This window comes from Gavialis gangeticus, unplaced genomic scaffold (genome assembly GCF_001723915.1).
Source record: "Gavialis gangeticus isolate Ggan-Ray unplaced genomic scaffold, GavGan_comp1, whole genome shotgun sequence".
NCBI lineage: Eukaryota > Metazoa > Chordata > Crocodylia > Gavialidae > Gavialis > Gavialis gangeticus.
The window spans coordinates 19,389,980-19,415,953 of record NW_017729027.1 but is presented as its reverse complement, the minus strand read 5'-3'; the positions used below and the strand labels follow the sequence as shown (position 1 = coordinate 19,415,953).

Genomic DNA, 25,974 nt, shown 5'->3' with positions numbered 1-25,974 from the left:
GAAAAAAAAAAAAAAAAAAAAAAAAAAAAAAAAAATCAATATATGCAATCTGTTACATATAAATACAATAAAAGGGTTACTTATTTGCATTAGATACTTTAAACCTAGGATTAAACTGTTACTGCTTCATTGCATACAAAGAATACTCCTTTTCATGGCAATCTTTTTTCAGCAGTACAGGTTCTGGTAAAGCAGGGGCCTGTGAGCTGGATCCAGACTGCCAGGCATTTACATCTGGCCCACAGTGCTCCCCCACAAAGAATTGCATCCCACCAAGCTCTGCCCATGAGTTTGGGAGTGAAGCACTTACACATACGGACACACCCCAACATACCCTATTGCACCTTGCTCCCACCCTCATGGGAGGAAGGGTCCTGCCTGGCCAGCATGCAGTTTCCAGGCAGGCTCCTGCTGCCACTGGGGACATGCTCAGCTTCCCTGGCATCCAGCTTGCTCTGGGAAGCAGGTAGGAAAGTGGTGGGGGCATGGGTAGAGCTGCAGCTGGGTGGGAGTGTGGAGATTGGGGCTGGGGCTAGCAGCAGCATGGAGCCAGTGCCCAGGGGAGTGCAGAGCTTGGCTGGCACACAGCCACACCCTCACAACCCCTCCACTCCACCATACACGTGTACACACACAATATATAAGACTAAGAATTTATTCTTGAGTTATTATGCAATCACCTCTATATACACTAAGCAAACACAAATCATGGCAAAAACACTTTTGTAAATCAACTTAAAATGTTATAGTAGGTTTTTCACTTTTAGCATATTTGTTTTTTTTCTAGTTCTAAGATGGCAACCCCCGCCCCCTCCCAACAAAGGAATGTCTGGGAGGCAAGGGGAGGGACTTCCAGTGGCAAAGGCCAGGGGTTAGGTGTAGGATTTCTGATCCCAAGATGGAGACCAGGGGGCAGGGCAACTGTCAAGTGGTGAGACTGCCTATGTGGCCTTTCATACCTGCCAAACCTCATTAAGTGGCCCTCCACTCAAAATAATTGCCCACCCCTGTATTAAAGGTGTATTTCCACAAGCGATTCAGGGCTACAATTTCCAGTAAATCTACACTTGTAGGCTGCAGTGAGTACCTCACTGAAGTTAATTTAGTCACAAGTGCATTTGTTATAGTTGTGAAGGTTCTCAATCATTAGACGTGTCTATACCCTGGGTGGAGTTTGTTCACTTAAGAGCAGGTTAGATGGACACTGGACTGGGAAGGTTTAGTCAGAGACGATCCTGTGTCAAGCATGGGGCTGGAATAGATGACCTCATGGGGCTCCTTTCAGCCTTACTAGGGCAGTCAGCCGCGAGCAGGGTTGTAGCTTTATGCCCAGATGCGGAAAACAAGTAGTCCCTAATTCATGGGGCAGCTACATGAAGACTAGCTTTGCTTCCCCACAAATACTCATCGCCTGTAAAAAGAGGTGTGCTCTCCAGCCCTAGAGCCAGGGTTTGCTCAACAACTGACAATCCTATTTCTGAATTCCTGCTGTCAGCCCATCTCCCATTGGAAGAGGACCATGTTGAACCAGAAATGGGGAATCTAGCCTCTGTTCAAGTGAGGACAAGCACCTATTTATGGGACCCCTAATCAGCCATGGACAAAAAGCAGTGAAAAAGATGCACAACCTAAGCTACTGGGAGGAACACATGCCAATGCTTCATGTTAGAGATCAGGTACAATGAGCCTGGCAGAGCAACTTAGCTCTAGTGGCAAAATCCAGTACCAGTACAGTGGCCAGAAGAATGGATGCTTGCAAGTAAAGAACCTAGAGAAGGAGGCTGGACTGGAGGAGAACTTGGGACTGTGTGGTTACTGAATTCCCTACACAGGCCTTGTCACGTAAAGTCGCAGGATGACAATCAGGTCTGACAAATCTGTTCCTCAGTCATGATAGTTTTCTACTTCAAAGGTGAAGTAGAAGTTTTCTACTTCTGTCCATGTCCAGAACTCATTCAAAAGTCACTTAGACTGTGAAATAGACTCCAAAGGCTCTAAGGACCATCACAAACCTCACACCTTCCACCCCAATTGCAAGACACCCATCTTTGACCCTTACAAACAAACAAAAACACCAGGAATATGCAACAGTACATATGCATTTAAAAAAACCCCTTTATTACAACAAAACATCTTACTACATACAATTATTCTAATCAAGAGAAAATAAGACACAAGGGACAGATGTTAGTCATGATAAACTACCAGTTTTATTGTAGTGCTTTTTCTGAGGATATAATTACTGAGATGAATTAACCATGTATTAGGTACTTAATGTACCTTTTAATGACACTAGATTTCTACTAACTGCTACTAAGGTGACCAATGATGTTATATTGCATCTGGGTTTTAGTTCTGGGATAGATGTTTGTCTCTCCAAAGGTCAGGAGAGATGTTCACCTAAATTCTGCAGGCTGGCAATTTATATCTTCTTTATGATCCAGATGAAAAAGGGATAGGTCTCTGACCAAGTATTAGTTATAAAGGCAGGATTTTTATTTTCCATTGCCCTGCATAAGGGGAGGAATGCAGCCAATAGCACAATGTAGCAGAGCAAGATGGATTCTTATACACTTACCTGAAGTTATCTGCTTGGGGTGATGGTGGACTGTGGAGTCTAGAACTCAACTATCTCCCTTGTCTCAACTCCTTTAAAATCTGCAGGCCGCAAACTAAAAACAGAGCTCCCACAGGCTCCAAAGAATATTGTGTGCATGAAGCCGAGCTCATACCGCTTCCTTCCACACAGGCCAAGCACAATCTGGCCCTGTACTCATTGTTCGTTTTGAGAAGTATGTGCTTTTCCATATAAGTTCTTGAACTCACTGGGAGTCCTCTTCTGATTAAAAAAATGATTTTTCCTTATGTTCACACAGCAGGAGGACAGCTTACCAGGCTCACCCTAAATTCCTTTGTAATCTGACAAGCAGCAGCTGATGACCAGATCAACAGATATATTTCATGCCCTCCTCGAGGCAATGCAATACATTAGTACTTCATAAAAAAAATAAATACTCTTTTCCCATGGATTGTCCACATCCCACTAGACATTAATCATTTTTAACTTCTGGAGAAATGTGGGTTAAAGTGCAAGACAACTAGATAAGATTGACAAACCTACCATTTTAAATAATCTACTTCACCACGCTTCATTTTATATTGGAAATGGATCTTAAAAACACAGTTAGGATCTGTTATGTTTATTTGGTATATTTCATAAAGGAACATGCTATAGTATGTTAGCATACCACAAGCTGATCATCTGGTTTCAGAGGAGATACAGATCATAACATGGCTAAACATATGTTAGGTTATTAAATTACGTAGTAATAAAATATAATAAGTATAGTTAACAGTAGAAAACAGGGTTTCCTTTGACAAAGATGTTATGAAAGTCTTCCTAAAAAATGTCTTGCTTCGCAAATAAACTGTATTTTCATGGAAAAAAATTACATTGGGATAAGGGGAAGTAAACACCTATGACACTGAGGAATTGAAAGCTTACCACAAATTTAACCAAGTGCTGTAGATTTCATACAAGACTGCATCAGCTTCATATCAAGAAAGCTTGTTAACAGAGGCAATTCTATTTGTTGTGGCATAGCTTGCTTTTATGACTTAATTACTTCAGAAAATTACTTTCCAGTTAATCATCATGAATTTCTCTCATCTATGTATTTATGAGGTGCCTATCACCTTCTAATCTACCAACAAAGATTGTTTGCTGCTTTGTTTACAATTTTAATGAAGTCTTGGCTTTCCATTTTATAACATAGATCTGACTAATAAAATTCTCCCCCACCTAATTTTAGTTTGTGGCTTCCCCCCTCCCCCATAAGACTAACAAATACATTAAAGCTTCTGAGTGTCAGATTTCCCTTGAGGCAGGAACTTTATGTTTTTTCCTGGTTAAATGATTAAGGACTTGTTATTCCAAGGTTTTGATAATGATGTAGTCTTAAATTTTATACTGTAGTCTAAATGTAGCTCAGTTGACAGCTGTCACCAAATGATGGGTGTTCAAAGACCTTGGTACAGTTCTTGTTTTACTTACTATTTAGCTTAGGCTGCATCTGTTTCTTTTCTAAAATGAGTAAGAGGATTTTGTGCTAAAAAGCTTGTCTAACATCTCTCCTAACTATATAGTTGGTTCAATAATCTGTATAAACAAATCCTACTTCTCAATGAAGAGAAGCAGCTGTTAAAGTTCAATTTTTAATTGCCAGGTGTTTACCTCACTGCAGCATCATCACTTGACCTGGAAGTCTCAGAGATTAAGAATGAAGATGAATTCCTCTCTCATTCTGACACTGCCTGTCTCTAATGTAGGGCTGATGCACTAACCAGAAAACTGGGGAAACTTTCATGCATCGCTTGCCCATATTCTAACCCTGTGCCTTTCAGAGACATTTAAATATCCAGAGCCATGATTCGTTCTGTCTAAATCTGTTTGCTTACAAACCATGGTGAGTTCTTCAAATATTTAATAGGGTTAAATCTTTTCTGAAAAAGACATCAGTTGTCTCTGCACCAAGACTTTACTTTGCTCTGCAGTCAACTTCTACATCTTCAAAATCCTTCAGACGTTAGTGCTTCTTCAAAGGATTTTGTAAGCCTCTCTCCGGTGTAAATGCCATAATACAACTGGTCATCTTTCACTGTAGCCCAGGACATTTGCTTGGTGGAGAACCTTGCTGCCCAGTCCCCTGAACTGCTGACAACAACGACACCTCCCAATCCTCCCACCCTTGTTTTCATGCAATTTAAAGCAGTATCAGAAGCCTCCTCTGGTGACATTCCTGAAAACAAGAACATAAGATTAACAGTTACGTAAAACCTGCCTCTGGCTCCCATAGAAATCCATGCAAAACTTCCTTCAAACTTCAAACACTATGAAGAACCAGTTCCAGACTATTTTCTTCCTTTATTAAATGCCAACTATTTACAAGTAGAGCAGGGATGAGGGAAATACTTCATTTATGTGAAGGATGTGAACAGTTGCAAAAGAATTGCATTACTTTAGCACAGCAGTTATGTAGCTTCAAATTATTCACAGGTTTCAATCTTTGAAGTAGAGTAAGTGATCAACCTTATAATTCAGTGACATGCTGTGTTTTCTGTGGGTGTTTACACTCAGTGTGCTGCAAGATTACTGCTAGAAGCCTGACATGAAATTTGTCCATCAAGTTCATGATCATAAATACATTGCCCCAGTCATAAACCCACAGAACACTGAAGAGCTCAGAAAGTATAAATTTAGGTATGGTATTAATTTTGGTAATTTGGAAAGTGATGTTATTGCAGGATCTGTAGGTGGTTAAGCTATGCTTGTGACAATAAGGCTGAATGGACTATACAAAGACACCAGGAGCTAACAGATATTTTTTACCACACTTACTAATCAGAACATTTTATAAACAAGTTGAAAGTATTGTTTGCGTCATACATAGAAGTCTGGTATTAGCTATTAGGCTCTAATGTATAAGCTTTAGCCCTGAATTTTTGTCCAGAAATGCAATGGTACTCAGTCTTCATACCAAATCAGCTATGGTGTTACATACGGTAGGGTGCACATTTCCTACTAGTGATATGCATGAAGCCTTCCCTCAAACTTGGGGGGTGGAGAGGAACAGAATGGAATGTATTCGCAATCTTTGTTACACTGGCTGGCTGAGACTCTTATCATTTTAGCTATGGGTGCAATCCTGGCAATTGAAATTAATGCTACTGACTAGAACAGGGTCAGGATTTCACTCTATGACTTTTCATCAAGGCAACAGCTGCTGCCACAAGGCAAAAATTCCAATAGATGTTAAGATTTTGACAACAGTTCACAGCTTATACGTAACAAGAATTAACTGAATTTGCATCAATCTAATTGTAGAAACAAAGCATACTGCTCCAAGAAATCCTTCAAATACTAGGAATCTAAAGTGATTTTTACAAATGAAAAGTGTTGAGGGGCGACCAGGCTGCGTTACACATATCTTGAGTGCTATTACATACATTATTTCTCTTCCAAATATAGGTAATGAGGAGGGCATTTTTCAAATTCTCTTTGGAGACTAGGTCTAATTTTCAAAAATGAATCAAACACTTAAGAGCTTATGCCTCTCTGTCAGCAAGGTAGGTTCTTTTGTAAATTTTACCCTGCACATGGGTGTTAATGCAAAACACTGTAGTCCTTTACTTGTGTATGTAGCCTCACTAAAAATCACTGGAACTACTCATGTGAACATACGCTGCTCATGTGACTGAAGCCCTGCCGGAATGGTCCTAAAATAAGATTATTTAAATGATAATTTAGGAATTTTCACTATTCCTAAATATGCTGCTTCTGTGGACTGCTCTAGAACTCAAAGTTGCAATGACTTGTGGGATTAATTTTGGCCCCTTCTTTAAGGGACAAAGGACCCGTCCATTGTGGTATTTGCCTGCCAGTAGGATTATTCTTCAGGGTATGGAGAACGTTTTCCCCCAGGAAATATTTAGAAATACATATATATTTTAAAGAAGTGATTGCAGTGGTGAGAAATAGGTTTAATGAGATTTCTTTCTCCATTGCAAAATTTGTGACAGTGAGAAAAGAAGCTGGCCCATAGTTCTTTACAGTAAATTAAAGTTTGGGGCATTACACATGAAAGGAATGAATAGATGACAGAGGTGAAGTCGTGGTACATAAAGTCTTTAAGAAGGCACATAACCTGCATGGGATCTTATATTTTATGCTTTTACCTTATTTCTTTTGGCCAAGTCAAGAGAGTTAACTGCGAATAGTGTACATGAATAAAACACGTGATCGGTATAGAAATCTTCTCAGCTGTTACTAGCTTTCCTGTTTTATGTTTCTCTAATAAATATGTAAATTACAAGTGTTCTACCATCATTCAGATTCTGTTAAGAATCTCAGAAGTTAAGTAGATGTTTGTAACATCTGTAAAGTGCAGCTATCTAAAAGTAGTAGTGATGTCTATATTAATGGTTTTATAACTGCATGGAATATAAGTATGGTGCTTTTGCTAGGTTTACAGGATGTAACATAATCAAGGGTTTCAATGACATCCCAACTCATGAAGGTAAAGCTTGAAAGGGTCACCCGCAGTTAGATTGTGTTACAGTCACATGAGACACTCCATGTCAGCTGTTTACCACATAGCACAGAGTCTACCTAACATACAGTTCAAAATACTTTCCAAAACAAAATTAAATTTCAGTCATATTCATTTCTTTTTAAATACAAAAAGTGTTTTTCAAAGCGTGTCTTTTGCTATGAGCCATTATTTAATCCTATTGTTATAACCTGTTTGTACAGAATCTGAATATCCTTTTTTTGTTACAGAACTCTAGTATTTCTCTCCTCCTTGCTTGTTTTCAAACTCTTTGCTCATGAAGCTATTGCTTAAAAAGGGAGTTATTTGTTTAAGAAAGGTCAAACATGAAATAATGTACATAGTTAATGACATTTTGTTATACTACATCTAAAATGTGACAGACTTGAGCAGTAAGGATATTTTTGGTAATTAGACAGTTGAAATTTATCTGGTTTACAGTTTTATTACTCTTACTAATAATTTTGTGTTCTTAGAAATAACTCAACCAAAAACTTCTGGGAAAAACTGCAACACCAAGAGAATAATTTAGATGTTGTGAACGTTTGGTGAGAGTTCCAACTTCACCTTCCTTCATTCAGAATTTATATTATACCTTGTTCCATGTGATACAGGATCAATCGTGCTAGAACCACCTTCATAATGCTTTCTCCATGGCCTGTGGTGGAAGTAGCACCAACATGGTTGTCAGCATAACCTCCACTTCCTGCTCAGAGAACACAGGGAAAGAAAAAAAAACATAACTTAAGTGACCCTTCTCCATGCTTTATAACCAGGGAACTGGGTTTTCCGTTTCTCACAGAAAAACATAAAAAATCATGGGTTTCCCCTTTTACCCAAAAAACATATGGATTTTAATTAACGGAGAAACATGCAGATGTTTCACTTTTGCAAAGATCTCTCTGCAGGCTGACAGAATTCAGCCTGCAAGGGACTGGGGGAGTGGGAGGAGGACAGGCAGGGGCTGCCACGTGTATATCTGTGCAAACATGTGCACAAGGCCACCAGGCAGCATGGAGAGCAACTCCTGCAGATAAACCTGCGGGAGCTGGTGGAGGGGAGGAAGGATTAAGGCCCCCCATAGGGAGGGAGTTAGGCAGGGCTAGGGCTGTTGCCCAGCCGGGCGGTGCATGGGACTTGGGGCACCGGGCCAGAATCTGCAGCCACAGGGCCCTGGTGGGGAACAAGACAGAGCCATGGGTGGCTTGTCTGGGGGGCAGGGCTGACTCCCCAGCACTGTGCGCACTCCCGGGGGAATCTGCAATTTTTAAACAGAAAAAAACCAGGATCCTCATTTATAAAAAGAAAAAAGATAAAAAAAAGAAAAAAAAAAAAAAAAAAAAAAAAAAAACAAAAAAAAAAAAAAAAAAAAAAAAAAAAAAAAATCAAAACAGGTAAAATTCAGAAATTTATTATTTCAAGTTACAAGTCAACTTCTGGAAATTCTGTTGACTTCTGGGGAGGCAAAACCAGTTTAAGGTAACGTGATATTTTTTTTCTGATTTTTTTAATATGGTTTCAGCAACAGAATATATGAGAGAAATTAGCAACAGCTGGAAGAGGCTGATTGTTGAGATATAAGGGTTGGAAAGATAGTATGCAATGGGGAAGGAAGAAAAGTAAGGAACTAGAGATTAGGATAGAGAGATGAATACAGTTTCCTGTTCAAAAGAGAAGATGCAGGTGGATTCAGGAAAGGGCAGCAAGGCAACTTTGGCAACGGTGGGAGGTAGCTGATCAGGTGCTAAGAAGGAGTTAGCTGTGCCTGCACTAACAAATAACTGGCTGGAAAAGAACACTGTAGGAATGTGAAGACCAATGGACAGACACAATGCAAGAGCTAGCTAGGAAATAAGACAGATGGCATGCTAATACGCAGGGGAGAGCAGCTCTCAAGCTTGTTGGCACATTAAAAAGGGTGCAGTGATCAAGGGGAGCCCCAGGGTAACTTTTCCTTCCTACTGGATCAAGTAATAGATTTAACTATGGTGGAAAGGACATGCAGGACAGACATAATATTAGTTTTCAAATAGTTAAAAGGTTATCATAAAGAAGATTAAAAAAACCAGAGAAAGAAGAGGGGGAAGGGCAAAGAGAAACAAATCTTGGGAAAACTTCCTAATTGTACACACAGTAGGACACTAAAACAGGCTACCTAAGAAGGTTGTGAATTCTCCTTCCATGAAGATTTACAAGGAAAGGTTGGTTGGGTATCTGCATGGGGTAGTGTGGTGGTTCTCAACCTTTTGCACCTTACGTCCCACCTATGCAAGGTCAAAAAATCCTGGTCCCACTGGTCAACAAGGTGGGGCGGGTCCCTGCCGAGACCAGTCGAACAGCGCACTGGGGGTGGGGTAAGGAAGTACGCTCAGCAGTCAATCGAAACGCGCGTGCAAAAGTGAAACTGGAAGTCCCACTGTGGCATGACCCAAGTCCCACCTAGAGGACCTTCATGTCCCACCAATGGGATGTGTCCCACCAGTAGAGAAACCCTGGGGTAGGGTAAAAACAGTAAATCCTGCATCATTACAGAGGATTGGAATAAGATCCTTGAGGTCACTTCACGAACAACACAAAAGTTCAGATTCTACAGCTAATTTATATCCTAACAAAATGCTCATATAAAAACTACCACTCACTGAACTACATCTTTAAAAAAAATTAAAGTTGATTCAGGGCAATTAAAAGTAGGAGTTGTGTCTAGGCACTTTGGAGAATTGAGTCATTTTCTCAGTTTGACTCCTTCAATTTTCTTTAATTCAAAGATAATTATAATGGTAAAAGTATCTCTCATCACAAGACATGGTTATACTAATCACAGAACCATAGAAAATTAGGGTTGAAAGGGACCTCAGGAGGTCATCTAGTCCAACCCCCTGCTCAAAGCAGGACCACCCCCAACTAGATTGTCCCAGCCAAAGCTTTGTTTAGCCTTGTCTTAAAAACTTTCAAAGACGGGGATATCACAACCTCTCTGGGTAACCTGTTCCCATGCTTTACTACCCTTCTAGTGATAACTTTTTCCCTAATATTTAACCTAAACTTTCCTTGCTGCAACTTGAGACCGTTCTGTCATCTGCCACCACTGAACAGTCTAGCTCCATCCTCTTTCAAACCCCCCTTCAGGTAGCTGAAGGCTGTTATTAAATCTCCTCTCAGTCTCTTCTTATATAGATTAAGCCCAGTTCTCTCAGTTTTTCCTCATAAATCATGTCCCCTAGCCCCCTCACCATTTTTGTTGCCCTCTGCTGGTCTCCCTCCAATTCGTCCACATCCTTTCTGTAGTGGGGTGGCCAAAATTGAACACAGTACTCCAGATGTGGCCTCATCAGAACTGAATAGCAGGGAATAATCATTTCCCTTGACTTACTGGCAATGCTCCTACCAATGCAGCCCAGGATGCTGTTAGCCTTCTTGGCAACAAGGGCACACTGCTGGCTTATATTCAGGTTAATGTCCACTGTAACCCCCAGGTCCTTTTCTGCAGAGCTGCTGCTCAGCTAATCAGCCTCCAGCCTGTACTGGCACATGGGATTGTTCTGTCCTAAGTGCAGGATTTTGCACTTGTCCTTTTTGAACCTCATGGGATTCCTTCTGGCCCAATCCTCCAATTTGTCTAGGTCACTCTGAATCCTAGCCCTACCCCTCAGAGTATCTACTACTCCCTGCAGCTTGGTGTCATTTGTAAACTTGCTGAGGGCGCACTCTATGCCATCTGCCAGGTCATTGAAGACTGAACAAAATTGGCCCCAGGACTGACCCCTGAGGCACTCCACTTGAAACCAGCTGTGAACCTGACATCAAGCCATTGATTACTACCCTCCAAGACCAATGCTCCAGCCAGTTTTCTCTCCAACTTACAGTCCATTCACCCAGCCTGGACTTCTTTAGGTTGCCTGCAAGAATGTTGTGGGAGACTGTATCAAAAGCCTTGCTAAAAATCAAGGTCTGCCCACATCCACAGAGCCATTCATCTCAGAGAAGGCAATCAGATTAGTCAGGCATGACTTGCCCTTGGTGAATCCATGCTGACTCTTCCTAATCATCTTCTTCAAGTGCTTAGAAATTGATTCCTTGAGGATCTGCTCCATGATTTTTCCAGGGACCGAGGTGAAGCCAACTGTTCTGAAGTTTTCTGGATCCTCCTTTTTCCCTTTCTTAAATATGTTTGCACTTTTCCAATCATCCGGGGCCTCTCCTGATCACCATGAGTTTTCAAAGATGATGGCTAATGGCTCTACAATCTCATCAGCCAACTCCCTCAGCACCCTTCGGGGGATGAAAAATTCTTAGGGAAAACGCTATTTATGATATGTTGAGAAGAAGCCTTGGTTCAGCAACTGAACCAACTGAAGTGCAAACTGAAAATCCAATCAATAGGTATCAAAATATTTGCTGGCAAAATAGGTTTGCTACAGAAGGAAGTGCTTGCTCTTATTCTCCTGATCAGCTGCTGCTAGGAGAGCTGTTTGAATTTGGAACATATTTTTCTAAAATAATTACAAGTTTTCCAGATTCCAGGTCTATGAAAATTTCACGAAGAAATCACTAGCCACATCCAGATGAGCAGGGACAAGTTGCAGTGAGACACCTTGTGGCACTGAACAAATAGCAGTGGCACACCCATGCCATGTGTGCTCTAGCATGCAGCAGGGTGCCCCGGGTGAGGTAGGGGAGACTGGGGCCAGCAACTATGCATAGTTGCTGGCCCCAGCAGCCTTACCTGGGGTCCTGGGGACCTCCCAGGACTGCAGCCACAGCAGAAAGCCTGGCCAGCCACCAGAGTGTGGCTCCGGCCATTCAGGCTCTGGTTTTGGGCAGTGCACACTGCTACCATGTGTGCTGCCCCAAGTTTTTTCGGTTTGGTTTTTTTTGGACTTTGGCACCTCCTGGGGTCAAAAAACTCTCCACGGTAGCAATGCAGCAAATGCCTGTATGTGTGGTATGTGATGCCGCAGACAGGTCTGCAGTGCCACATACTGCATGTCCATGCTCATCTGGACGTGGACACTAGGCGAGCCTTGGGGCGAGTCTGCCTCATGAGAGAAACTTGCTGGGGAAGGGATTTCAAGCCTTTTTATATAGAAATGAGTCATTTTTTATGTTTTGTCTGGTCCCCACCTGCCATGCTCTCAAGTGAGATTTGTGGCTTTTAATGAACAAGAACATATTGAAAGATTCAAAGCATTAAATTAAAATGACTGGCAACTTAAGTCACTTTTGAGACCTCTGTCTGAAATTTTCCTCTTTGATATAATGTAACTCCAATGACAAAGCTGAAACTGCATCTGATTAAAATGAAATAAGGGGAAAGGAAAAAACATCTAGTCCCATTCTTTATTAATTGTGATTTCTTTCTTTGAAAGATTCCTGGATTAGAAGTGATCTGAATAATTAACAGATAGCACCTTGAAGGAAGAAAGGCTGAACTTTTGCCTGCCTTGAAGTCCAAAAGCAGGTTAGATACTGGATTTGTGAAAAGGGACCTGAAAGTGAATACTCAGACCTAACTGAGTTAGGGTTCCAGGGGAAGGAGAAAAATAAAATTCTTCTATTTCTAAGTTAAAAAAGCTGAATAACAAATGCATTTGTTACATTAAGGACCTGTCTGCAGTGTTGATATGTTCATAACACGTTAGATCACCCAGGTCAATATATCATTTAAATAAATACTAATATATATAAACACACACACACACACACACACACAAATAAATAAAGAACTGGAGTAGCTCTACTAAGAACAATACACTTTTCTTTACCTTACCTATACATGCTGTATCACCAACACGGCCAACCAGTTTATTAGTGAGTCCCCCAGTGGATGTTGCACAAGCTACATTTCCTTCACTGTCTATAGCAACGGCACCAACTGTTCCAAGGTCTCTGCCAAGAATAACAAATTCCAAAATTAGGTAGAGTTAAGAATATATGCCAAAGCATATTGTGTCCATTCCACAGCTAGTTTTTCAAAAATACAAGATCATGACAAAACTAAAATTTAACATTGTGAATTTTGACACCAAAATAATGTCATTTTCACATCACCATGTTTTTAATGTAAGGAGTTTCACACAATATGCAATATGTAATAAGACTGGCACTGTCAGAGTTAACAGCACAGATCAAAGTCATACATAAAACACTTATCTGATCCCCCCCACAGTATGTTCATCTTGTACAGCATGAAAGCTTTCATTTGGAAATAAAAGGTTCTTAGTTCTCCTGTTTGTGAAACCTTTTGAATGCAACTGTCATGAATCTCACTGCTTTTAGGAGGAAGTTCTGCCTCAGGATTCCTCAAGAAAAAGCCTTATGCAGTCTTTCTCCCAAAAGACACCCTGAAGCCAGCCCTAGGAGCTTCACAAGGGGCAAGCCTCTGCCTTAGAGACCCTGGCTCTTCTCTGTCCCTGGATTCCCTGGCAATCCATAGCACTCCCACATCAAAGATCTCCTTCTTTTTGGTAAGCTCCTGAGAATAGGAGTGTTTCCCCTTTCAAAAAGGGGGACAAGAGGGTGTTGAGTGTTGACATCTCAAACAGCACAGCGGACACCTCAGTTCCAGACAAACAACCGTTATTGTGCCACTGCAGTTCCTTCTGTCCTTCTTTGGAGTCTGCTTGTTCTCCCAGAGACTATTGCTTTCCCCTCTACTGTTCTCCTTGCGACTACTCACTCCTCCTCTTTGTCAACTCTTTCCTCCCTTAGACTGTCTCTGTCTTACCTAGGACTGCTTTCTTCTTCCATCTCCTCCAGAATCTCACTCTCTTTCCTTGGGCACAATTCAGTCATCCTCCCCACACTTTTTTGTTTTTTCAAAATCTCAGTATTAATCTGGGGACAACACTTGCCCAATAAGACAAAACAGAGTCATGGAGAACCAATCAGAAAGCAGTCTCTGTGGACTGCTGTGAGACCTACACTACCACCTTCCTCTGGAGTAAAGACATATAGGTATCCCACTTATGAAATTATTTACATCAACACATGCTTACACTCAACCCCCCAAATTGTTCCCCATCAAGTAGAAGTCAGCCTACTTAGCATTTTTTTAGCCACAGTCCTAAAATGCTCTGCACTATCCTCCTGTCCCCTATTAGTTAAATGCAACAAAGGCACATTACTTAGCTATACAGTAACTGGGATTCTTTAATTTGTGTAGTAAATATACATTTCAAACCTGTTGTGTTTAGACCCTATGTTTTATGAATAGCAGTGTTGACTGGAACTACACATGAACCTCAACTAGTCTTATGCTTTTACACAGAAGGCCACAGCCACCCACACTTACTTTGTCCCTTCACTGCCAAATTTGGATGTTTTAGGACTCTAAAACAGCAAGGAAGGAGGGCAGATTTTGCAGTTTATGTACAAATTGCATCTCCAGTAACTCCAGATACATTATAGGTTAAGTAACTTATCCTTGAGTGTTTGTCCATAAATTACATTTCTGACTAAATATATTCTAGTGTTGGCCATTCAGAAGTAGCAACCTAAACCAAAAAGGTGGATAGTGAAAGTCTTGATACAGAGGGATTTCAACCCTCATTGGATGAAGTCTGAGAAACAAATATGGGATAAAAAGAATCAATTACTTTGGGTAAGAATTTAGGATGTGGTTTGATCAACACATTAAATTTGGGAAATATTGTAGGACAAAGTACCTCTCCAAGTTCTGATGGATGCACTTCCTATGAAAAGAGAGAGGCCTCATACTTAAATATAGTAGAAAAACTGAATCTCACATTACTACTGGATTAACCACAGTAGGCTTCCCTAAGGTGAAGCTCTAGTAAGGTTATCCAAGAATCTCAGAGGCCATGTCCAGATGTCTGCCTGAGATATATACTTAAACCAACCTTACATGCATTGTGTGCATCATTAAAGTGCACATGCTTCAGCAGACTCAAAAACCCCCCTCACATCACAGTAAGAACTTGAAATGCAGCTGAATAAAAAGGTCAGCCATCATATGGAATCCACAAGAATCTTAGTAAGAGCCTTTGCTGTTACAGAGAAGATCTTTCATTGGAAATGATTTCATTCTATTGAAAGCATAAATACTTTCTGTTCATTAGATATATAGTGCTATGGAAGTATGAATCTTGTAAATCAAGAGTTGCAAACCAATCATGCTGAGCTAGATTTAGGAGTATGGATGCTAGGTGACCATACTAAATTTGAAACGTCAGAGGAATGCTAAAGTTTTTCAGGTCCAGAATGAGAAGTTCTATTCTTCTTTGGCTGCTTAGAGATGTTAAAATAAAGTGTGCTTTACTGGAGCAGCACTGCATTAGTTTGACTGGGCTCCGCAGCACCTGTATAGATTGGGTGCTTCAGCAGGGCTTTTTGGCACTTTTATTTAATAGCTGATTCAATCAGCTATTAGATAAAAACACCAAAGAAAGCCCTAGTAAAGCACGCGATCTACAGAGACATTGGGTGAGTCGGGTCCAATTAACATACTACCTCTTCTGGGCATGTGCTGGACTTGGCACAGGAGCACACTGAGTTTAAAGCAAAACAAAGGACAGGTTTTTTGTTGTGTTTTTTTCCAATATCTGCAAGTAACCTTGTTATTAAGAAGTACTGAAGTAGGCTACACTGGCTTGAAACTAAGGAAGGACCCCTTCTCTTCCTCAAAGAGGCAGAAGAGAAACTCAGTGCAGTAAGTTTTTTTTAGAGATGGGAGAATGGGCTGGGTAAGGAAGCAGAAACTGGGTGGAATATGATCCAACTATGTCTATTCCTGAAAAATCAATGTTTAGGAGCTGTGTAGCAAGTGAAGTGTAGGTATGCAGAGGCAGATGTTCTTTTTTTTTTTTGCAAGGTTTTTAGATGGCTCAAAAGAGCTCTGTTGATAGAAAGTGCCATCACTGATTTGTGGTGAAGACCTTTGGGAAATTAAGGGCCTTAATTAGTTAGGCACTTACAGATTGGAACCTTTAAATGCTAGTTGTTTGATGCACCTTTGTCATTAAAGTTCCCATCAAACAGGCTGCTGAATCTACTGCTTTCAGAGCTGCTAGGAGTAACATCCTCACAATTAGCTGTCCTGAAATTGATAGTTTAACATCCTCTCTATTACAGACAATTTTTTCCAGGGTAAGATCATTTGTTTTTGTTTAAGAAAACAAATAACAATCAAAATGGTAATTTCATATGCTGAATTGAGTAACCGAAAAATAATGTACAGCCAAATAAATCCAGTCATTTTTATTCTTATGTCATTTTAATGTTGATAATTAGCCTGGAATTCGGTACGTGTAGAAATTTTCTGCACTTTAAAAAATGACAAGAATTATTCTTTTTTTTTTTTAAGTTGAGAAAGAGGTAGGAGTCCGCTATAAAAGTTTGGCAAGGTTCATTAAGATATTTTTGCCTGGAAATGCTACATCTTTTGGCACACTACTGGGGAAAATACCCACCTAGCTTATGAAAAAGCTCCTGAGTTTTTTTAATATGAACTTCAGTCCACTTCAGTAAATTCTGGTAAGTCTTGAAATTGTCTGAGACCCAGCACAGGAAACTATAGCTTCATCATGAATCCCTGAACACTATTATTCTAATGAAGAAAAAAAAATTATGCTGAATTACAGAAGTTGAAGTTATTATAAGATAACAACTGGAACCAATAAAAGGAAATGAAATCTCAATCAAGAGGGATTCTAGACTTTATAGAAATCTAGAAATCTGTAAACCTTCCAAGCACTATGTAGTAACAATAAATTAACAACACAATAAAATTAGCATTAGTCCTGGACTAGAGAGTGTGAGAGTTAAAAGGTACTGACATGACAAGCAGTGAAGCACTCAATTTAAATGGCAGCTATATTGATGTTATCAGTACTGAGGGCAGTGCTACCACAGCAGCAGATATAGGCACACTTAGCACCACCACCATCTATTTAGTAAGGCACTGCAGTGCCAACATTCTGGTCGCAGACCATACCAGAGTCCAAATGACAGATGAGTTAGTCTCTTTTTCTTTTTTTAAGTAGAGACTTTAAATGAGGATATTTGTAGAGTACTAATGCTTTTCCCCCAGAAGATCTTAGAACAGCAAAACCTACAAAAAAACCTGAAGCTGAATGTTTTAAAATGGGTCTTGAGAGATAACCAAGCCTAAGCTTAAAGCACTTCCAGGACTGAGGAGGTGACCCACGTCTGTAGGTGGAGGGGGAAAGCTAGATTCAGGCCAGATATTGGTTTCATCCAACTATCTAAAAATTCATCTGTAAGTGAGTGGTTTTGGAGAAGCATTAGAGAAACATTTACACATGGAACATTTATTTTTGATACTGAAACTACATGAATCTTAGATAATTAGCACTGTGAATACTTACGTTTGAAACGCATGAGGATTAGAATCTGGCTCAAGGTTCTTCATCCATCTTTCCCTGGACCTTTCTGTTATGAGCTTCTCCCCTGGAATCTCAGGAACACCCATGGCCTTGGCAAAACATTGTGCACCGTAATCAGCCAGTAACATGTGCTTGGTCTGATGGGGACAGAAAAAAACTGTGTTTGTGCCTTGACTTACTGTGTACAGTTTTATGTAAACATCTCATTTACACAAAGAAAATTCTGTTTTTAACATCCTGCTAAATAGGAAAATAAAGCATGAGTATGATCTTAATCCTGCTTCCATTAAGTGGGAAAAGGCTTGAATTTTTTTGCCTATATTTTTACTGGTTGAACTACGAATTCTATTAAGCAGACACCAACAATTTAATTAAGAGAATAATAATCTCTATTATGCAATATTTATTACAAGGGAAAAGGGATAAGACATTAATTCTTGCTGAAATAGGTAAGATTTATACACACACAGTGCTGCTAATGTGATTCTAGATATAATTTTTTAGCACTCTTCCAATCAACCAACAACACTTAGTTTATCTAAACATTGATACGAACAGGTCACTGAAGGAGTTTTAAAACTGCTTAACTGCAGATATTTTTTCCTCCATCCAAGTCTAGTTATAGCTTGTAAAGATTGCAATTATACTTGCATTCAGATGATGCTCACAAATATTTGCTGGTCAACCTAGGCCCAGGTCCAACAGCAGGTAACATTAATAGTAGATATGCATATACTATTAATTTGATAATTAACTCAAATTCTCTTCCCATAATATTTGCATTTGGCAAAGGTCCAAGTACTGTTCCTGACTAAGTTAGGGCTTCTACTTACTAATCCACTGAAGCATAACCTTTAATGATATTGAAGTCAACATGGCTAAAGCACGTGGTCTTAGAATTAAGTACGTGTTTAAATATCTGATATGCCAGGGTCTAAATGAAGAGTTTAAAACCATTTTTTCCTCCTCTAACTTTCCCAATTCATATATTTACTCAGTATAGCATGGAGTCACTCTGTTTCGCTACAAGCTCTGCAATTTTCTAGCAGGTTAAAGATTTGTTTAAATAAAAAAAAAAGGAAGTAAAAAGTGTTTTTTCTTCTCTTCTGAAAATATCTAAATCTTTAAAACAGTTGTTCAGAACCAGCTGTTCTAAACCCAAGACATCCCTCATAAGACGACAGCTTTTATTTTTCAACGGTCAAAAAATTAGTGAAAGCTAATAAAGCGATTCTTGTTTTGCAAAGAACTCAGGAAGACCACAACAGGTCAGAATGAGACCAAGAAGGCTGGGTCTTTGAAACCGTGGACAAATCTGATATATTACCAATTATAATAAGTGATGTTACCAAATAAAAGATTACATATCTATGCTGGAAGCATTTTAACATTTGTAGGGAAGGAGAAGAATAAAGCCAGTGTATTCTAACAAAGACAAAGTGTTCTTGCATTTGGAAGAAAGGTTTCTTTATGCAATACTGCCCCCCTCTGCCTTCATTATTAAACCACCAGCCAGCTGCTATCCAACACCTCAGTGTTATAGAAGAAAGGCAGACCTGTTTGTCTTTGTATTTGTGTATTTAAGAAACCCACTCCATTACATCAACTCCATCTTTCAGTTAGTATAAAACAAACAGGCAACAAAAACCTCATTTTATTTATTTAAAAGTGAACAGAAATTCTCTCAAGTCAAGTTTACTGGAATGCCCAAATTCACCTTAAGACACTCAAACTGAAGAATTATTTCATGCTTAGAAAACTTGTTATACACAACAGCTCTCCCTCCCCCATCAGGTTTTCTTATTACACACTATTCGTGTGATGCCTTTATGTCCTTATATTACATTCTGAAACCAAGAAACTTTGTCATCATGTGAAATCACCACAATGGCTCATTCTTTTGAGCTAGTTTTTACTAGGACTGCATGACAGGTTCTTTTTCTTCAATATGTAGCACCTTGGTAAGAGACTGATTATGTGTTGATAACCAACAGCAGGTAACATTCAGATGAGACACTGCTGGATATTAAAATAAAATAATAATAATATTGGGTATTCTCTGACCCAGTGGAGTTCACACATACTATACAAAAATAACTGAAAATTATCATGTCTACCTTCTAAATAGAGTTCTTAATTTTAGCTAATTTAGGGAACAGAATAATTCAGGCATTGGAATATATATGCATGTCCAGCCTTCACTGGATCTTTGCCTGTCTGAATTTTTTTTCTTCCCTCTGCTTTGAAAGCCTAGGAGATATTTCCCATTTCCTTCCTCCCACCACACATAAGAACCAGCCATACATCAGTGTTCTATTTCTGTCCATTACAAATAGAAATAATTTAACAGGAACTGCTTTCTAAAGGACTTCTTGGCTCAGTACATTAATGTACTAAGGTCTTCACCTCTAGAGACTTAAGTTGCCTTCCAGTAAGCTATAAGTGAGTTATTCTGGTACTCTTATTTTCATCCAAAATGTGGAAACCACTATAGCATTTGGCAAAGTTTAGCCCAAAAGACAGAAAACTGATGCCCATGTTTGCTGTAAGGAGCCAAAAGTGTAGTTTTGGCCAGCAGATGGAGCCCAAAAACAGAAGTGAAACAGATAATAACAAGCTGCTGTTTTATTATTAAGCCTGCATTTGTTAAATTTAATAGATTTAGGCACCCAACTTCTATTGAAATTCCTTTGAAAATCCCCCCCCCCAATTCATTTCTTATGCATTTCAAGACACATCCCAGTTCATACAAAGAAAAAATGTATATACATAAATAATATCAGACTCCCTTGGAAAAAGCAGCTAAAATTCTTATCTTCTATAGAGTCCAATTAAAACAGTGTGTGTGATCTCAGAGTAGGTAGATTAGTGCAAAATTAGATGAGTAAAATTCACCTTGGTGAGATGCTATCCCACTAAGGTTCTCTGTTTAGTAAAGCTGTGCAGGATAGGTATTGTGAACAGAGCAGCCATACTAATAGCCTGAATCATCCTTGTACCACAGACATGAGGTCTGCAAGGTATAGAAATGTGTTCATGGCCCAAAATTTCTGCTTAGAAAAAAGGCAACAGTTAGTCTTCTGCTCAAATTGGAACAGTGACCAGCAGAGGGTGAGAGGTTGAGAATGCAAGGCACAGCTCTGCCACATACCCAAAGTTTTCCATGTGAAGCTTGTGTCACAAGGTGGGGACCTAGGAGTGGCCATGATCTCTCCTAGCGCCCCCTACCATGCCAAGTGGGTGTCCATGCACCCTCGTTCTCACCCGCCACGTCTTTGATGGACACGGTACCCCTGATGTATCCCTGTTTGTGTCCCGTCTTGGCGGACCCCGTAAAGCCTCAAGGGCTACGTGTGGCTCCTACCACCCCTAATACCACGCCCCAAGCCTCTCAGATGTACCGGATGTTGTCTTGTCAAAATCCCTTCTCTTGGTGCCCTCGCTGGCGCCCCCTGGCTCACCTCTGGGGCTTCTCACTGCCCCCTCTTGCCTCTGGGGCTTCTCACAGTTACCCGCGCCCCACGAACACTCCCTAGCTTCTCTTGCGATTCCTGCCCACACTGGGGTCTTACTTCGTGATTCCCGCCCGCACTGGGGCCTTGCCACAATTGGGGCTCAGGTGGCTGTAGCTGTAGCCGTGCCTGGCCCCCAAATTCCCTTCTTGGGGCTTCTAGTCTGTGCGCCCCTCCCTGGGGCTTCTAGTCCTGTGTGCGCCCTCCGTGGGTCTTAACGCAAGCACTCTCTGGACTTCTCGCTGGTGCCCACTCTGGTGCTCCTCACAATTGGGGCTCAGGTGGCCATAGCCGTGCCTGGCCCCTAAATCCCCTCCTCGGGTCTACGATTTCTATATGGCTCAGGTGGCCTCAGCCTTACCTGGCCTCCAATGCACTGTGCCCCCTTCTCAGGGCTCTGGGGTCAGCGCACCCCTAGATGCGGTGCCCTCTCTGGCACCAGGGTCCCCACACCACTGTGGAGCCCCTAATGAGGCCTCCTCCAACCCCTATTAGCCTCACCTGGTCCTCTGGTGTAACCACAAAGCAAAACCATAAGTCAATCGGCCACAACTCAAAAACTAAGCCACCTGGCTAAACGTAAACTCTAAACCATCAGGCCCTCTGGCTACTCATCAATCAAATCTCCTACCCGGGCTTTCTCCTCCCAGTATCCTCGAGCCAAAGCTGTTCGGGCCATCAAGCTGCTCTAGGCTGCACTCTCCAGCAGAGCTCCTTCTCCCTTAGATGTTAGTGGGAAACTGCCTGCTTGGCCTCAGCCTAGGCTGTTTATATAGGCCAGGCCCTGCCCCCTTCCGGTCAGCTGACTGACTGTGGTTGCCCCGGCAACCGGCAGCTGTATCTTTCCTTAGGAGCAGGACACTTCAGTGCCCTGCGACAGCTTGGTTAGGAGAGAACTGGACACAGAGGAACAGATTTCACCAGGAAATGAAAGAGCGCATTTCTGCATGTTGTTACAGTTAAAGTGTTAAAATGTTCCATCTCGTCTACCCTGCTTTTGCCAGGGCTATTATGAGCATTTGTTGCATTAAAAAAAAAGTAAATAAATAAAAATAAAAATAAGAATGAACCCTGAGTAAATGAGCAAGCAAAGGATTCTCAATCCAAAATTGTAAGACTTGTTTTCTGAGTGAATGAAATTGATGATGATAAAACACGGATTTCAGAGCACAGCTTTGTGGAGATTCCTAACACCTATCTTTCTACTGAGAACCAGAGTAGGAGTTCTCATGCCTTTAGACCTTCACTTCTCTATATTTACAAAAACCCTTTCCAGACAAGCTTCTTGATCATCTATAGTTTAAAAACATAAATTCTATAAATAAAAGCATTCTTTGTGAAGCATAAACACAAAGAAATATTTTCTCTCTAGTTTATGTCACCTTTAAAGCAGTTAAGATTTTACATTATCATGAAAAATATATCCATTTATCTAGGTGAGCAAATTTTTACTACTTTTCAGCCACTGTAGAACTTCAGTAGTATTATAGAATCATAGAAAATTAGGGTCAAAGGGACCTTAGGAAGTCATCTAGTCCAACCACCTGCTCAAAGCAGGACCATCCTTAACTAGAACATCTTAGCTAAGGCTTTGTCTAGACATGTCCTAAAAATCTCCAAGAATGGAGATCCCACAACCCCTCTGGATAACCTGTTCCAGTGCTTTACTACCCTCCTAGTGAGAAAGTTTTTCCTAATATCTAACCTAAACTTTCCTGGCTGCAACTTAAGACCATACTTGTTCTATTATTTGCCACCACTAAGAACAGTCCATCTCCATTCTCTCTGAAACCACCTTTGAGGTAGTTGAAGGTTGCTATTAAATCCCCTCTCAGTCTTGTCTTCTCTAGACTAAATAATCCCAGTCCCCTAAGCCTCTCCTCAGAAGTCATGTGCCCCATGTATTATCAACAGTGTAAGTTATAGTTTAGACAGGATGTAAGCTCCTTCATTCATTGTATTATATAAACCTAATTGTGTACAATGACACACTCCATACTAAAACTTGCCCAACAGTGGCCATATCATTGTTAAAAAAAACGGGAAAAATTACTAATGTAAATGCACAGAAAGGGTCATGTTAATGGAGAGAAGACTGACTTGTAGCAGTTGTATGTTATTTCCAAATTCTCACTTACTGTTATGAAGTACAAAATCATGGTGCTAGCCCTTCCAAGACAATCATCTAATTTAAGAATTTCTGACATACGTAGAACTGGAAAAGGCAATCTAGGACAATTCATTAAACCACATAATACAGTCACTATTCAACTTCAGGGTTGTCTCCTACAATACTTTCTCTAGTATGTTGCCCAGACTTTTTCCTGCAGAGGCAAGCAGGAGATTTGAGAGAAACAGTATTTACAAAATATGTAGTTAATAGTCAAGCCTTAAGTATTAGCTAAGGGAAAATTGAAAAGTACAGACTAAGAAAAATATCAGTTTGGGAGAACCTTTTAAAATTCTGCATAAACATCAGCACATCAAAAAAATGGAAAAACCTTTAAAAATAAAACAAAACCCAAAACTTAACGCTCATGCCCAGTCTTCAACACTACTACTGATTTCTTTATCCATTCCAATTTAAAATACTACACAAACACTATAATCAGTGAGGTGCATGGGATGAAGTCCTAAGGGACTTCTTATTCAAGTGAACTTTCAGCATACCTTTTCCATGACAAGACGAGCAAGCTTTATGGGGTTAGCGATACATTTAACAGCAGACACTGCTCCTGAGGCTAGATTTTTTCCATCCATGATAATAGCATCCATTTCTACTTCACCCTTTTGATTTAAAACAGATCCACAGCCTAAAAACCAAAAGGAAAGGGGAAAAAAAGAGAGGAAAATGAAACATGCTGAGTCAGTTTTAGTAGATTTTATTAGGCAAACTTGTTTTCAGGTTTGTATTTTGTTTTGCTTTACCTTACAACATCCTAAATACCAAAAATTGGCAGGAATATTGGGCTTCTATACATGTGCAGGGAGGCTGCTCTGATGTGCTGTAATTACAGAGCACTGGCGCAGACTCGATTAGTTGAGTCTACTGGAGCATGGCAATTACCAGCGTCACGTGCATCAGTGTCCCCATGCTGAAAAATGGCAGCAAGGCCCTTTAAACTAATGCTCATTTGAAGAGCTTTAGTTCAAAGTGCCCTGCCACTATTTGTCAGCACGGGGACACTGATACACATGACACTCTGGGTGCTTTAATTAGGATGGCTCTTGGAGCTGCACTAATTAAAATACCCCCTCTCACCCACGCCTCCCAGAGCACATCTATAAAATGTCCACTGGTTGTAAACATGTAACCAAATAAAAGATCCAAAATAGGAGTTGTGCATGAAACTGTACACACTTGCAGCTGGAAATACAGTTTCTTGCATCTATAAAAGAAAAAGTATGGGAGAGAGAAAAATGCTCCTGCTCAAACAGAAGTCATTAACACAGTTGTATTTGGATAACATATGGAACATTACAGCCCTGACACACACCATATTTAGGATATGGTTAGGATATTAACTGCACAATAAATAGTAACCCTGCTACAAGTTAATGCCCATTTAGGGTATGATAATATAGCCAAAAGCCACAAAAAAGTTCCACATATAAGATATAACATTTGTGGTTGGTTCTTATCACACCTTAAATTGAATGTGTGGCATTTTAGGGAAGACCCATGATAGACAGATCCATCATGGGGTAGCCCCAGGATCTGGGATACAGACACCCCTTCCCAAGCAGGACTGTGTTGGGGGCAGCTTCAGGTCCTGGACCTAGCACCCCTGCTCAGTTCCCAAAGGCAGACGGGGGGTGCCAGCAAATGATGGGGTACAGTGAGCCTGACAGCAGGGAGATCTCAGCCTCAATGCACCCTGGACCTTTAAAAGAGGACATGCAACTGGAAGCCTCAGCTGAACACTTTCTTTAAGTTCCCAGGGCATCCAGGGAAGCTGTTCCCTATCTCCACGTACAGCTTCAAACCAAATTAATAGCTTGTGTGCATGCTAAAGGGCAAAACATGGATCCTGATAACAGGGCCCCCATGTGATGGCAGTTGGCAGTCAAGCAACTGGGGTTTGAGGAACTTTATGCCCCATTCCCAAAATCATGTGACTTGCTATGCAAGATGTGCATTGCAGGTTGCACAGTGTTCCTTAAACCCCAATCACGCAATAGCCTTAACATTTGCCATCAAACTCAGTTATTATGATCCAATATTTAACTACTGTAGGCATGAAGGCACCTATGCACATGCTCATCAGAGGTAGGGAAGGAGGGGTGATGTTTTAATCAAAGTGGCTCCCAGTCAGCCGTTCTAATTAAAACGCCGCAGCAGCATCATGTGTATTCAGCTCCCACACATTCAAAAATGGTCACAGGATGCTTTATCTAAACCTTATTCAATGAGGTTTACTTAAAGCGCCCCACATCCATTTTAAAACAAGTCTAATCCAATGCCTTCTAATTAGAATGCGAAGGAGTACATGTATAGGCAACCAAAGGAATTCACCATCCAGCACAAGGTGGCAAAGGCCTGCAGCAAGGCAGCAGCCCTAGATTTCGGGAGGGCGGACTTCAATGAGCTACGGAAAACAGTCAGGGCACTGAGGTCCTGGAGGGGAGGGGAGCCAGGTGTCCAAGAAGAGTGGTTGCTCCTTAAGATGATCCTCCAAACCCAAAGGGAGATAATCCATACACGGATCAAAGGGGGCAGGAGGGCACAAAAGCCCCCATGGCTCACCAAAAGCATCCGGGAATGTTTTCTAGCTAAAAGGGAGGCGTACACCCAATGGAAGGGAGGGGCCATCACCAGGGAGGATTATATACTGTGGTTGCTCAGGGATGCAGGGGGCCAGTCAGGAAGGCCAAGGCGGAGATGGAACTGGGACTAGCTTCCCAGATCAAGGACAACAAGAAGTCCTTTTTTAAATACATAGGGGGCAAAAAGAAGGTACTGGGTAACATGGGACCCCTGCAAGACAC

The 25,974-nt window shown here is 40.8% G+C and overlaps 1 protein-coding gene across 3 annotated transcripts in view; it reads right to left on the bottom strand.

The window, feature by feature from the left end:
* Positions 1 to 2,187: 2,187 nt before the first annotated feature.
* Positions 2,188 to 25,974, bottom strand: part of ASRGL1 (asparaginase like 1) — a 32,638-nt gene continuing 8,851 nt past the window's right edge. For all 3 annotated transcript variants that reach the window (XM_019520488.1, XM_019520489.1, XM_019520487.1), the window contains 5 exons: positions 23,656 to 23,798; positions 17,456 to 17,610; positions 12,877 to 12,995; positions 7,705 to 7,815; positions 2,188 to 4,799 (listed from right to left, as the gene is read on the bottom strand). In XM_019520488.1, coding sequence (XP_019376033.1) covers positions 4,570 to 4,799; positions 7,705 to 7,815; positions 12,877 to 12,995; positions 17,456 to 17,610; positions 23,656 to 23,798 — 758 coding nt within the window. In that variant the 3' untranslated portion in view covers positions 2,188 to 4,569. The remainder of the gene's footprint in view (positions 4,800 to 7,704; positions 7,816 to 12,876; positions 12,996 to 17,455; positions 17,611 to 23,655; positions 23,799 to 25,974) is intronic.